Source organism: Lithobates pipiens, unplaced genomic scaffold (genome assembly GCF_037356315.1).
Source record: "Lithobates pipiens isolate NorthernLeopardFrog02 unplaced genomic scaffold, aLitPip1_a1.2 Scaffold_18, whole genome shotgun sequence".
Taxonomy (NCBI): Eukaryota; Metazoa; Chordata; class Amphibia; order Anura; family Ranidae; genus Lithobates; species Lithobates pipiens.
Genome location: NW_027507758.1, coordinates 438,467,741 through 438,483,921, shown reverse-complemented (window position 1 = coordinate 438,483,921; position 16,181 = coordinate 438,467,741). Strand labels below are relative to the sequence as shown.

Below are 16,181 nucleotides of genomic sequence, written 5' to 3'. Positions count from 1 at the left end.
CAGATGCTCAATAGGGTTTAGGTCTGGAGACATGCTTGGCCAGTCCATCACCTTTACCCTCAGCTTCTTTAACAAGGCAGTGATCGCCTTGGAGGTGTGTTTGGGGTCGTTATCATGTTGGAATAATGCCCTGCGGCCCAGTCTCCAAAGGGAGGGGATCATGCTCTGCTTCAGTATGTCACAGTAGATGTTGGCATTCATGATTCCCCAATGAACTGTAGCTCCTCAGTGCCGGCAGCAATCATGCAGCCCCAGACCAGGACACTCCTACCACCCTTCTTGACAGTAGGCAAGACACACGCGCTTGACACCATCTGAACCAAATAAGTTTATCTTGGTCTCATCAGACCACAACACACAGCCATTGGTTCCAGTAATCCATGTCCTTAGTCTGCTTGTCTTCAGCAAACTGTTTGCGGGCTTTCTTGTGCATCATTTTTAGAAGAGGCTTCCTTTTGGGATGACAGCCATGTCAATTTTATGCAGTGTGTTATGGTCTGAGCACTGACAGGCTGACCCCCCACCCCTTCAACCTCTGCAGCAATGCTGGCAGCACTCATATGTCTATTTCTCAAAGACAACCTCTGGATATGACACTGAGCATGTGCACTCAAATTCTTCGGTTGACCATGGCGAAGGCCTGTTCTGAGTGGAACCTGTCCTGGTAAACTGCTGTATGGTCTTAGCCAATGTGCTCAGTTTCAGAGTCTTGGTAATCTTCTTATAGTCTAGGCCAGTGATGGCGAACTTTGGCACCCCAGATGTTTTCAAACTACATTTCCCATGATGCTGATGCACTCTTCAGTGTGGTTGAGCATCATGGGAAATGTAGTTCCAAAACATCTGGGGTGCCAAGGTTCGCCATCACTGGTCTAGGCCATCGTTATGTAGAGCAACAATTCTTTTTTTCAGATCCTCATAGGGTTCTTTGCCATGAGGTGCCATTTTGAAATTCCAGTGACCAGTATGAGAGTGATAACACCAAATTTAACACACCTGCTCCCCATTCACACCTGAAACCTTGTAACGATAACCAGTTACATGACACCAGGGAGGGAAAATGGCTAATTGGGTCCAATTTGGACATTTTCACTTAGAGGTTTACTCACTTTTGTTGCCAGCGGTTTAGACATTAATAGATGTGTTAAGTTATTTTGAGGGAATAGCAAATTTACACTGTTATACAAGCTGTACACTCATTACTTTACATTGTAGCAAAGCGTCATTTCTTCAGCATTGTCACATGAAAAGATATAATAAAATATTTACAAAAATGTGAGGGGTGCACTCACTTTTGTGAGATACTGCATATATATATATATATATATATATATATATATATATATATATATATATATATATATATATATATATATATATATCCTATCTATCAGCAGGCATAATGTGGGCTTTTTGATAATTTAGGTCAACATTCACATTCACTCCGTATACCAATATAACACTAATGGACATTCTCCCATCATTTTCTCAGCAAGCATTATATTCACTGACATTTACCCAACAAGCCAGCTGGTATATGGGTAGCAAAGATGAGAATGAGCATGTAGTCTCCCTGCTATGTTAATATCAACCCACATGCCCTTTACCATTAGGGGAGGGACATTCAGGTGATACATAAGCCCTTCTCTTGCTGGCACCTCAGGGGTTGGTTACTTTTGTACATTCATATAACAACTTTTTTTGTTTGAAGCTTTATAATAATATACACACAGAAAACCAGCTCCATAAAGATATTTTATTATGGCAATTTCACTTTATTTTCATACAACATTGTCAACTATTAGCATTGAGAATAAAATAAGCATAAAACAAACTGCAGCCAAAGACTGATTACATAGGTTAAGCAACTACAAGCAAAAAGTAAATCTGTGATTACACAATTGCAAAATCAAGCACATCTGTCCTTCTAGCAGATGAAGAGTTCGACATCTCAATTTAAGTGCAAATTAGGTTTTTGCCAGTGTGACTTCTGAGTAACAAATGGTCCAATAATTATAATAATATTAATAATATCAATAAAAATAATATAACAATAATAATCTTCAGCTTTGGTTTACAACATTATACTGTTTGGTGAGTGCAATTTATTAAAGTCTTTGTATACAAATCATCTGCTAAAAGAACAAATTACAGAAAAAAAACTACTAAAGCAAATGTGCTATGTTTGATTTGCCTGTTTAAGATTTAAAGAATACCTGTTATGTGTACAATGCAGAGAAAACATCTTGTGGAGAAAGGTAGCATACATGAATATTCAGTGAAAAGCGTAACTAATAATTGTTGTCATTAGCAATATATATAATGTATAAATGATATCACTGAATTGCTCATGGAATATATTGGCTCAAAGCTGAATGCCTATAGTCCTGGGAAGTCCAGTAATTTGCATTAAAAATCAGTCATTCAATGTGAGCATTTACTAGAAAGAAGGTCTTTGAGTAAAATCTAGTGGGTGTGAGGGTATAATCCTAACTAGTAGTAGAATAAGAATACCTTGTATATCAATAACTACATTAAAATGATGAAGGTCACATGTATGTAACATACGGAGTTCCAATGCATGAGTACCACTCAAGACCTATGATTGCTTTGAGCACCACTTAGCTGAAAATCTGCTGGAGCTAGACCATTTGGCCATACATTCATATAAGAAAAATCAAAAGAAATGTTTGAATAATGGTGGTGACATTTTAATTATAGAAAATCAAACTCAAACAAGGCTGTTTGTATGTCTTATAAATGCCTAATATCACATCAGTCCACAAGATGACTGTCTTTACAGAGTACATACAACAGATACACTTTAATGTTTGTGGAATTCAGTCTTTTTTTGTCTTGTGAACAATAAACTACAAACTGTAAAGAACTGAAGTTGAATAGTATATAACCTCTATATATTTTTTTACTGTGATTATTTTAAACATGCATTTGTTTGAGAAACGTATGGATTACTTGATCTGTGATTCTACCTTTTTTTTATGGCTGAAATAACTGTACGGCTTTTGTGATACTGTACAGGCAGAAGTAGACCGGTGGGTCTGTGTCTGTTGTATGATTTCAGAATAATGATGTATTTGCCCAACTAAAAAATCCTGGCAAACTACAAGCCTATCACATAAAGCAAAGCAGCCTTTTTACGTCTTGGCTACATGAGCAATTTTCAGTTGTGCCACTGTGTGATCCTAAATTGATGGACTTCCAAGGACCCTTGGACACGTAGTGCAGTGAAAGTTTATGAACTAGGCTATGCAAGAGCAGGAACTTGTGAACTATTGATATAATCTTGCAGATGATACACAGTTGTGAATGAAGTTGTCTACGGTAACTGGCCTGTAACATGTTAACATGCAAATTTCAACTTTTTAATAATAATAAAAAAAAAATACTGCTTCCGACTATTCACATTTCTTAGATAGTACTACTGCCTAATCTGCTAAATTGCAGTAAAGGACATGGATGCACTTTTTTGAATGAAAAGAATTTATCCAATTCCCCGATCAACGCACTCTGTGTATTCTTCTTTTGGTGCTATTGTAGAGGTCCTTACCATCAGAATACAGTGATCAGTGTTGCTGGCTATAGCTGATGGCACTGATTTGGTGAAAAAAACTGACAGGCTGGTTGTACAGAAATCGATTGAGAGTTTTACTTCTGTACAACCTGCCTGCCCATGAATGGATTGCAATTTGGCCGGTCCCTGTTCAACCGGATGAATTTCGATCCATCTATGGCTGGCTTAAGTTTCCTCATACATTATATCTTCATTAAGTGAACAACTGTACTTGATTGATCCAAATTTTAACTTCTTTGTAACTTAACTCAGAATTTTTTATTCTACTACATTTTATAGTTGACTACGTGCAATGCACAATCACATAGTAGTGCAACTAAAATAATGCCCATATGCAGCCAAGCCCTCAAGGATATGGAGTGCTAAATCTGTGACATTTTGCAAGCAATTTTGTTTAGCCTGTCATTTTATGAGCCTTAACAAAACTCCTCATAATTATAGACATATTTATTGAAAATAAGATCTTACTATAATACATGTTTCTTTCTTTATTTTGACTATATACAGAAGTGCAAAAAGTCAACTTCTCCCTATCCTGTCTGACATGCTATATTGCAGCATAATCAACCTTCAAGAGTTTGCACACTCTTACTCATCACGTAAACTTTGAATATTTGGATTATCAACAAAAAGTGTCCCTTGATTTATTGATTATGCAGCTTATTTATAACAAGACCTGATAATCAGGGTTTTTTTTTCAAAAATATTAAAACAATATTTTAACATCTGAAATGGATACAATACAAAATAAATTTTTGCTCTAATATCTAGGAACTATTTTCTTATAATAACTAATTACAAACAAAATAACTCATCAAAATATTACTTGTCTGCCAGGATTGTTGCCTCAGCAACAACTCAATTCCTCACGTTTTCAATGATTACATAATATAAGATATCCATACAAAAGGTCTTTGTTCTCTTAGTGAAAACTAACAATGACTGATATTCTTACATTGTAATATTAAGTCTGTAAAATATAAATCATTTAGTTAACAATAATACAAATACTTATATGACAATACATGTAAATTCAGAACTAAGTAAATGGTATGAAGAAAATAAAACTATTTTTTTTTATTCTTTTTTTTCTTTTTTTATATTTTGAAAAAGTCATCGGTAAAATCTATTTAAACAGAAAAAAAAACTCATACTAAAAAAAAACTGTATTTAACTTGCAATAAAAATGAAAACATACTAATAAATGTATGAAATTAAAAATTACATTTCAACAAGAGAAAATGTACTATTCATGATGTAAGTAATTATCATAAAATGTAAAGTCACTTTATACTTTCTTAACGTAACTGAAATTACATTGGTTTGGGTTTCAACCCGTAATGTAATCTAAGGCCTTAATAGATGCACAGTACAATCATTAAACAACTTAAATCCCATACCAAAATTAGTTCTTAAGGACGTTAAATCTCAAATAGACCAACAAACTGATCAGTTTTCATTTTTTCCATCTAAAACAAAATTTGTGACTCTGAATAATTCTGCAGCTGTTTCACATTGTGCAGATTTTTCAGCTGTAGAGTGCCCAACAGATAAAAGATATGAACTGGGTAATTTTGATTCACAAAAAATATATATTTTAAATACCAGACAATGAATCCGGTGGATTTAAATCACAAGTAATATAACACTGCATTAAATAAGTTTGCTCTTATAAAGCCTTGTCAAGCTGGTAACATGTGGACTTATTGCTTTACAGCCAGTCATAGGCTGAATGCTGGGGTTACAGATTGCACTGATGCTCAGGTTGCTATTTAATGTACATAATGGATGGTTTAGTAAAGGAAAGCTGTGCTATGGGAACATGTAGGCTGTAGTTGCTGACCAGTTATTCTAAAGTGTTAGATGCCTGGCTTTCTTTCTACTCCAATGGCTTCAATACTTTTTGTAGAATTAGGAGTTCTGACATAACCTGCTCCAGATGTGTTTCAGGTCAGTGATTTTACATATCACAGCCAGAGACAGCCAACCAGCTAGCATTTTTAGAAGGTAGTCCATGATGGCAGTGTATGTGGATGGCTCAGTAAGCTGTACCTGTTTACTCACTCTATGGATAAAACCCTGAGGTTGGATTCATACATTTACTTTCCTTTAACTTGTATATGAATGGTCTGCTAAAGCGGTGGAGTGGAGCAGAAAAGCCAAATGACCTTTTTATTTCAACACAATGCACCACAATATAGGGCATGTGCAATGTTGTGTGTTGCCCACTACTGTAAGTGTGCACAATGAATGGCACTGCACAAGGTGCCATGTGTTACTGTGCATTGTGCCGCGTACACATGACTGGACTAGGTCCGACGGAATCAGTCCGTTGGACAATCCGATCATATGTGGGCTAATCCGATCATTTTTCATTTTAAAAATCAGACAGATCTAGAAATAGAACATGTTTCAAATCTGTCCGATGGACTCAATTCCTATCGGGAAAACCATCCGTCTGTATGCTGGTCCGACGGACCAAATAAGACACAAGGGAAGCTATTGGCTACTGGCTATTGAACTTCCTTTTTTAGTCCCATCTTATGTCATCACATTCAAAACAAACTAACTTTTGAATGGACTTAGTCCATTCATGTGTGGGCAAGTCCGTTTGTTTGGAAAGTCTGTCGGAACGCCGCCAAAAGTCCGTCGGGAAAACCGTCAGATCTAGTCTGCCAGAAAGTCCGGTCATGTGTATTACAGTAATGTGGTAAAATGTGTGTTATCATGATGCATATATCTCAAGGCCCGTAAGGTTTTCAGTTTGACAGGCTGGAATTATACCCATATATATTTGCGTATGTACATAATTAAGATATCTGATTTTAAATAAATGATGTGCCAAAGCAATTTTTTTATGTTTCGGATTGAGCAAGGAAGAAGTAGGAGATATGATTGGATTACACTGCTATCCAGGGCTCTATCACAGAGATTTTACCTAATTTTCTGACCTGTGACAATGAACTTAGCTATTTTTTGTGCAAGTGCAAACTTCCTAGCCTTTGTCCAAGGCAAATGGGCAAGCTTAAAAATTAGGGTAAATCTAAAATGTAGGTAATCGATTGTATGCCTCTGCCCTTTTTTTTAATTTTGAAGCATTAAACAGTTCACGTCTATTTAATGAGATGTTCCAAACATTGGCGCTGATAATTTTTTAAGTACTGCAATTCTGTATTTAAAATAGATTATGATGACTAGAAATACTTTTTAAGCACAGATTGGAAGCAAAATAGAAAATATAAATGCCTGTTGGAAAATAACTTAGTTCCTTAAGCCACAAGACAGAGGCGTTTCTAGTTCCATCAAGTGACTTTGGGAACATTGCACACCTCGTGGCTTTTGAACTCTTCCTTTAGGGAAAGTTACAGGACTCAGTAGAGCCTTCCTAACCTTGCCATTAGTGCAGCCTGTAAACCCATAATACGCAAATGCTTTGTATGTTTATCTGTCAGCAAAGATGCTCATCCCAAAAAAAAAATCATGTATTTAACCAACCAATTTTTTAAATGCATCAGTTCATAAATCAAGTTTAGTTGAGCTTTTTCAGTGGGTAGGGTCCTTAATACGAGTTTATTGAACCTTCTTGCAGACAGTTTTCTATCAATAAAGCAAGTTTTTGTTGGAGACTGAGTATTATATCCACCCCAAACTTATATTTCAGGCCTAGGTGAGTACTGGGAAGTTGGATTAGCTTCCTGCAGATTATAGCTCTCAACGTGCTGATTGTTCTCTGATAATGGTGACATTTTCTGCAGCTGGATCCCCAAATATGTCTGCAGAAACCATGGGGTTATGACGTCACGTGTTGTGTAATAGTTATGGCAGTTAGCTATGATTCAACTTACCAGTATCTATGTGAAATACCAGTTTAGAATCAAATTTACTATTTTTTAATATAGAATGAATATAATGACATGTGTTATGACATCACAGACATAACCCATCCTTTTACGTATACAACTGATATTTAACACAAATAAAATAAGGAATTGACAAATATATTTTGTATATCTATTAATAGTTACAAAAATTATTCTCTAATTTAGTTATTTTCTACAATTTAATTTAGTGCATGCTGTATGTAATATACATACAATATATAAGAATAAAGTGTTCTCATATGAATACCTAATATTGTATATTTTATCATTTATGGTACATATCTACAGCCCAGCCCTATGTGATCATAGCTTCAAGTGGGTAGATGTGAAAATAGCAGCTTTTAAAAATAAAATGACTTCTTTTTGACTTGGCATTCACTATTATAATAGAAAACTTGTCTAGTATAGATCTTTGTATATTCATAAAGTCGCAGTTATTCATAAAGTCACAATTCTGTGTGGAGCTGCATTTGATTAAAAATTTCTTTTCAATGTTACAGAATAATCACAATTCACAAATTTTATGTCAAATCATTTTAAGGCCATGCTATATTTATTCTTTAATCAGATTTGGAATTGAGCACACAGCAGGTAATAATGGCCCTCACACATTAAAGTGGTGTCGTTACTCACCACAGTCAGTCAAATTCTCCCTTTTATATTTACAAGGCATGAAAGAACACAATTGAGACTCTTATAGGTTGCTATGAGAAGCAAATTACTTTTTTATAAATGAGGCTTGGTCAATATACATGAGCTATAATATTCACTTTGTAGGTATGTTCAGGCCTATGATTAGTATTAATGATGAATATGACATTGTCCATCTCATGGTAAGATTTCCAAACTTATTTCTTATTAGCAATCATCATCATCATTTGATTGCTTATTCCATACACTATCTGATTATCAAAAGTGATGTTTGCAACACTTGCAAACATTGCATAGCGTATGGCCAGTAAGGCAATAAAAAGTGCAAATTCTAGGATTATGCATAGAAAATTTGACAGAGTAAAACATTCATAAATAGAATACTGTGTGTGGCTCTCATTTAAAATACTGTGAAGGAACCACTGATGCACATATTTTTTTATGTAGACACATTGCCACTTATATTATGTAATAGAAAATAACACAGACTTACTGAAGAAAAATTATGGCATTTTTAATCTGACTGTTTTTAATATCATAGATGAATAACATATTATTATTCATCATTTAGATTATAAGACATGGTTTTAAGTATCTTAATTATACAATAATTGGTCGGTCCATCCATAGGCGATATTTTAGATATAGGTAGATTGAGTGGGACTCTTATGCCCCATACACACGATCAGACTTTCCGAGAACAAAAACATGGATTTTTGTTCGAAGGATGTTGGCTCCAACTTGTCTTGCATACATACGGTCACACAAATGTTGGTCATCAATTATGAACATAGTGGCGTAGAAGACATACGTGATATCTACATTACGAACGCAAGTTATATCTCATACTTGATTCCGAGCATGCGTGGACTTTTGTCCGACGGACTTCAGTACACACGATTGGAAAGTCCGACAACAAACATTTGTTGGCGGAAAATTAGGGAACCTGCTAGCCAACATTTGTTGGCAGAAAGTCTGACAGCAAATGTTCGATGGAGCATACATACGGTCAGACTTTTCGCCAACAAGCTCACATCCAACATTTGTTTTCAGAAAATCCGATCATGTGTACGGGGCATAAGATACTTCAGCACCCTCCATCTGGAGTTTTGGGTGTTTCCATCTGCCTTTGCACCTCATTTTGCATTGATAATGGCCACTGCAGGTGTGTAGGATTCACAAATCCAAATGCAGAGATTGCACCATTAGAGTCCTCCAGAGTCCACCCAGCTGAATGGAGTGGTGGGGAAGTTAAATGAAGGAAGTTATATGCTGCTGTTGGGGACTAAGTTAAAGATAACCTGTTGTTTTACCCTGTGTGGGAAAATCAAAAAACAAAGCAACTGTAACTAACTGTGTACGATATGATATGAGTCCTGGGTCTGTGCATGGTAATAAAAAAAATGAGGGTGACAGCGCAGACTGTGAAAGATTTAAATCTGGAGTTCAATCTTAAATTAGGGCAACAAAGAAATATTAGAAAAAAAAAACAACTGATAGGTGTTTAAATTAATGCAATTGCTGAGCAGGGCCAGTGTCTGGGATGGGGGGCAAACTCAGCAATTTCCCAAGGCCTCTATGTTCTTAGGTTCCCTCAGAAGCTCAACCCCCTTCCCGCCCTACTACTAAAGCAGTGGTATTTTATTTCCAGTTTAACTCATGTCTAGGGCCACAATTTATCCAATTCAGGTCTTGTTGCTGAGTAAAAACCAACAATTCACTTGTCATAAGCTCTTCACACCTTTCTGTGTCTGTCTCTGGACATAGGGCATTAAAAAAGTCAAACATTGAGTCATTTTTGCATTGTAGCATAAACCGGACACAGACAGACTCAAATGCTACTTTATCTAAATGGTGAACTGCTGAACGTCCAGTTTATCATTTCTAAGTCACAGATTTTGTTTTGCATCAGTATATGCCAGAGGCAGCGTTTCTATAAATGATACGTTCCACTGAGTGTTTTCCTTGGATTCTGATTAAAAATGTATTATTATAATTACCGGTAATATTTGGTGTGCTTTAAAGCCTCAGTAACGATATACTGTAATTTGAATATGCCAGTTTCTGAGTAAGTACATATATACTCAGATTTAATTGACTCTCCATTTGCTGGTGTCAGAAATATTACTATATACCTCTGAAAACTGTTCAAGGAAATCTAGTTTAACAAAAATTATATCTGAAGATAGGGCATTCAAAACTCTATTATTTTGAATGAGATGTCCAAAGTTCAATACTGGTATTAAGAATATATATATATATATATATATATATATATATATATATTATGAATAAAGGAGAAATTTACCTACTGTAGATGGGAGGACAAAGGCAACCAGGGTATAAATATAGACATTTGCACCATGACCCTGTTATCTGCTTCTCTAAATGTTACAAGCCACTTCTTCTGGTCATTCTGTAGCCCGCTATACTTAATGAGAGGGTTACATACAAAAGGAGTAATTTTTAATATGGAAAGGAGTGCTAGACTTATTCATTTATTAAGTATACTTTTTTCTTTTCTCTGAGTTGATTTTGAAGTCGTTTATGACTGGACGGGTGCTATTATTCAGCCCTTACCAATAAAGCATAGTGGCCCATTTGTACGTATAAACGATTTATCACTGTATTGGAGCTATATATTATATTATTTATTAAAAATTAAATTGCATTATCCTTACGATCTTTAATATGCCAACAAGTCCTCTTCACCTTACCAGGCCTTCTGGCAAATTCCAGTATTGCCATAATGCCTAAACTTTTCTTTTGAGAAAGTGGTGGTATATATTTGACAACAGTACTAATTGAAGTGAACACATAGTAGCAGGACTAAAAGAAAAATTGCTCAATGAAATAACATTAGAGCATTAGTTAGAATATCTCCCAGTAGACACAAATGTGGAGTCTTTAAATACACTGACAGAGCCTACAGAATAATGCTTAAAGGCTTGGTGTGGCACATTTACAATGGCAGATCATTAGCTCAGGTGTACAGAGGTAAGATTTAATCCATCTTTTATTTCTTCTAACCCCATTATTTGCAAAATGTCTGGTGAGGAATTCTTCTTTAAAAGTAGGGTATATTTACGTATAAGGGCATAGTTATATAAACTGACATTTATAAGGGAGAACAATATACAGCACATGTACTGTTATAAAACTGTAAATTTATCATCATTGTAACTTTCTTTTTCCTAATTTATTTTTAATGTTACCAATGCGTTAAAGCATTTTCCCGACTGATAAGCCCTGCTGTAGGACAAGGTGCTGATTATCACACATCTAAATTGTTTTAACAATTGTTTTTTAACAATTTTAACAATTGTTTTTAAGTTGTATCCTCTATTTCTGCTCCTTTAAGCTATACATTGTATTGCCTTAATATATCTTAAGAATGTTTAAATAAATGAACTCTCCAAATGATTGCTTTTGGGAAAAGTGGGAACATATAAAATATTGCAACCAATCTGTTGTTAGCTTTTATTTTCCAATCTGTTCTAGAGACACAGCAGTTTGAATCTGATATTACACACTCCACTTTGCGATCTAAATTTTATACAAAAGCCACTATTAGGCCTTATAGTACTTTATCATTTGCCTATGAGACCTACCCTGTAAATATTTAATCTCTTCCGTCACACCGTGACATTGTCTGATTAGTCTGGATTAAAGTCCACATAAAAGGATGGTATTTCTCGTGATGTCAAGCCTACAACTTAGGTTCAGATAAACTCATTTCTATGAGAACTTTGGTTAAAAACTCCAACAGTGCCTTATATTGATGCATACAACCACAGGTAAATGTGGAAGTTTCAAAAATAACACTGCTGAAATAATACTCTATAATCATGTACAGTCAATGGCACTTTATGAGAACAATTAGTAATACCGTACTCAAAGCCTTTATGTGCTTTAAAAACATATTCAGCTGTGGTTTACTTGGCACATTCATGTGTCTCAGACCTTTTACCAACTCTTACAATCTATAACAAGAAAAATATTATCCTTATAAAACTACTCTGCATGCATACTCTCAGCTACAATGGCAATTTTAAATACAAGGTGCACCTTTTGTTATTTGTAAACCTTGAAAAAAAAATGAAAAGTATATTCTTGGTCAAAAGACGTACCAACACATTGGAGATGTTACAACATAGGCTGAATTTCCAATGCATGAAGCAATACATACACTATGGCCCTATTTATTAAGACAAAGAGCAATGTGCAAAGTGCAGTGGACATAAGAGCCAATCACTAGCCATTCTACATTAGTTGGGAAACGCTAAACTGCTGAAAGTTTACTTTTGATCGGCTATCTTTAACTGCACAAAACTGCTCTTTGCACTGTTATATAATGGTCATATGAGTAAATGATAGGTACTAAGAGATGCATGTATACACTCTGCATTGTGAAATGACAGGATATGATGTATACTTAGACAGAAAGAAAATGTACTAATTGTATATTGCAACTGGATTCTGTGTTGATCTTGTCATTGTTCAGCATGCAAGATGTCTAACTGTTGGGATCTTTGTGTTTCTTGTTGGTGTTGTATGCACATTATGGCTAACGGCCTTGGCCTGTATTTTTCTTCAAGTTCACTTTGATCTATGGGAGAAAAAAAAGAAGAAGATGAAGTTTGAATGTAATAAGTCAAAACAAATGAATAAGCTTCTTCAGTAAGTTGGAAAACCCATTCTTATTTACAAAGTGAGGCTGTTCAATAAATTATTATCTACTACTACTACTACTACTATTACTATCTCATTTTTATCAAGAAGGGCCAGGAGAACTGAGGGGTGGGTTAAAGCGAATCTGTCATCAGGCTATGAATGTTTAGACTTGATTTGCATTTTTGCTGGATGCTTTTTGTCTTTTAAATCATTGGAAAAACATCAAAATACATGTCACCCAGGCACATTGTTATATTCAGCTTGAACCCTCCTTTGAAATCAGGTATTCTGAGGCTGACTGATTGCAACCATAGATACTGATAACGCTGAACAAATATTTATAACAATAAGTCTTTTGAGAACCAGTGGGGATTATTTACTAAAACTGCATGGTGCAAAATCTGGTGCAGCTCTGCATAGAAACAAATCAGCTTTCAGGTTTTATTGTCAAAGCAGAAATTTAAAGCTGATTGGCTACCATGCACAGCTGCACCAGATTCTGGGTGCACCAGTTTTAGTAAATGTCCCCATTTTCCAGTTTTAAACAGTTATATTGTGGAAATGAATGTGTTAAAAGCTGTAGCTGTCTGGGGAGCCCGCTCACTGTAATTAACTAGAATAAGTTGAAGACCAAGTGGAACTCTTTCTGAAAAAATCTATTTAGTAATGTTGGTCCATTATTTCTTTAGTTCTTAAGGCAAACATTGGAAGACCGTTGTTTTGATATATAGTCATCTCCAGTGATGTGTAGTCTACTTAAATTTATACTGAAAGCACAATGTAAAAAAATGTTTTTTTTACTTGCATCTGATTTTAGATAAAAGTCCACCTATCTGTTGAACTTTTTTACAAAGTAATCTACTTACAGGTGACACATATGGACGTGCAGTTGGTTGTACTAAATATGAAAAACTTCAGCATGACAGCCACAGGAATGGAGAAGAAACAGGCAAGGCAAAGCATAGGAAGGGTCTTTGTTTTCCAGATGTGTTTTGCAAAATTGCAGACATAAATTAGTGCCTTAATGAAAATAAATTTTACTTTCATATAATTGCTAGGACTACAAGTTTACTTTTTGGCACCATTGCAAAAAAAAGACCAAAACCCTCTCTTCAGCTTCTTTACTGCTTATGGTTTTCTCCAATACTACAAGAGCATTTTTGTACATCTAATGGGCAGACGATCGACCAACTTGGGTACAACCAGTCTGCCAGATCCTTTTTGCGATTATCGCTAGTAGCTGCAATAGCTGCTAGCGATGATCACTGTCGTCTCTTGGCATGTTTGCAGGAAAGAAATGCCCACTGCAGCTGATGATAAATCAATCAAATAGAGACATGTACAAGTGTTTTGAAAAATAAACAATTCATTACATCTTTTGTAAAACTCTTCCCATATGGGTTGGATGAAACTTTACTTTTTAAATAAATTGTTTATTGTTAAAGCACCAGTACATATTTTTGTTGTATATGTACTCCACATATGTATTATCAATAAAACTGTTTAAAATTGATCTATTACAGAGTTTTCTCTCAGCTCAGTGTTGTGTAGAACAAGCAGGCACAGCCAGCTTAAGGATGCCCAAGGTACTTTGCATGAACTGCTAAAACACATTTTTTTTGGAAGTTCATAGATCTACTTTAACTTACATTGTGAAAGAATAGAACATCAAATCAATGCAAAAATTACAAGCGAGAAATTCATATGAATCAACTTACTGCATCATGATACAATCTCTAGAGCTGTGTAACATACTTGTGACTACTCAGATGATCTGCAGATATTATGGGTATCTGTAGATAAAATATGTTGAAGATGAATTGAAAACGTTTGCAGCCAACACTCAGCCATTTATATAAAAGACATCAAAAGCATTTGAACTCTTAATGTAAAGCATTAAGAAACAATAATAAGTTGTAATAGTGAAACTAAATGCTGAAGTAGCAAATTGATGTTAAGAATTGCTCAACAACTCTAAATAAGTGTCATTATCAGTTATTCAGGATACCAAGGGTTCAACATACTATGCAATACATACTGTATGTAGCAGTAATTAAAAAGAGGGTGTTTCTGTTGGAATACACTAATGTCATTATAAAATTCAATCTAGGACTACATAACTGAGGAATAGTGATGGCCGAACGGTTCGCCCGGCGGTCGTTTCGCGGCGAATTTCCGACATTCGCGGTCCGCACGTTCGAACGCCTTTTTCCGTCGTTCGCCGCGGCGGACTTACGTGTTTAATGTATACAAGAACTTTAACCTTTGGTGACACGTTTATCATGTGATACAGGACAGCCAATTGAGACATGACAGCACATGGACACTTGTACATTCCCCCTAACCTATAAATACACCCGATCCGGTGGCCATTTTACATTCTTTCTTCTGTTAAGATAGGGACAGGTTCCTGTGTGGAGTAGGGAGAGATAAACCACTAGCTATTTGGTACACAAAAGTTCTTTTCAGGACTGGTATAGGTGTTAGGTGTTGATAGGTTTGCTGTGCTGCTGATTCTTGCAGCAGCCTGAGTGTCTTTTGTTAGTTTAGAGAAAGGGAAAGGACGGTGTATGCTACAGGGACAGCCAGATTAGTCTTTCATCATCATCATCATCATCATCATCATTAGCTGTTACTATCAAGGTCCACAAAAGAGCTGTTCCAGTAACCACTAATCGTTCTCTTTTTTTGCCAATTTGTATAGGGACAGGAAGGAAGCAGTGTTGTCAGGCAGTGAGGGTAATTTTAAAGACTTGCTGTTATTATTAGTTCCACAAAGGTTCTTTTCAGGACTGGTATCAGTGGTACAGTAATAGGCTTGTACATGTATAATATTCTTTCTTCCAAATATAGAAAGGATATTATACTTGACTGCTGCCCTTCTGCTGCAGTCTGCTAAACATTCACAACTCACTTGTTCCACAAAAGTTCTTATAAGGACTGGTAACTTGGTATAGGGTGCTACGGTACATAGGCTTGAGTGCGGTACAGTCTGCTGTTCTGTAAGGACCGCTATCGGTCCACAATAGATAGGGTTGACGTGCACCACTGCTGACCGCTGCCCTATACTGCAGCAGTCCTTCAGCGGTATAGGGACTGACGTACAGTCTGCTAATCACTAACACACAACCTGCTTGTTCCACAAAAGTTCTTATAAGGACTGGTAACTTGGTATAGGGTGCTACGGTACATAGGCTTGAGTGCGGTACAGTCTGCTGTTCTGTAAGGACCGCTATCGGTCCACAATAGATAGGGTTGACGTGCACCACTGCTGACCGCTGCCCTATACTGCAGCAGTCCTTCAGCGGTATAGGGACTGACGTACAGTCTGCTAAAAACTAATACACAACCTGCTTGGTCCACAAAAGTTCTTATAAGGACTG

The 16,181-nt window shown here is 35.9% G+C and overlaps 1 protein-coding gene across 18 annotated transcripts in view; it reads right to left on the bottom strand.

The window, feature by feature from the left end:
• Window positions 1-1,742: 1,742 nt before the first annotated feature.
• Window positions 1,743-16,181, bottom strand: part of MBNL1 (muscleblind like splicing regulator 1) — a 271,047-nt gene continuing 256,608 nt past the window's right edge. For all 18 annotated transcript variants that reach the window (XM_077488133.1, XM_077488139.1, XM_077488143.1 and 15 more), the window contains 2 exons: window positions 14,517-14,591; window positions 1,743-12,733 (listed from right to left, as the gene is read on the bottom strand). In XM_077488133.1, the coding sequence (XP_077344259.1) occupies window positions 14,535-14,591 (57 nt within the window). In that variant the 3' untranslated portion in view covers window positions 1,743-12,733; window positions 14,517-14,534. The remainder of the gene's footprint in view (window positions 12,734-14,516; window positions 14,592-16,181) is intronic.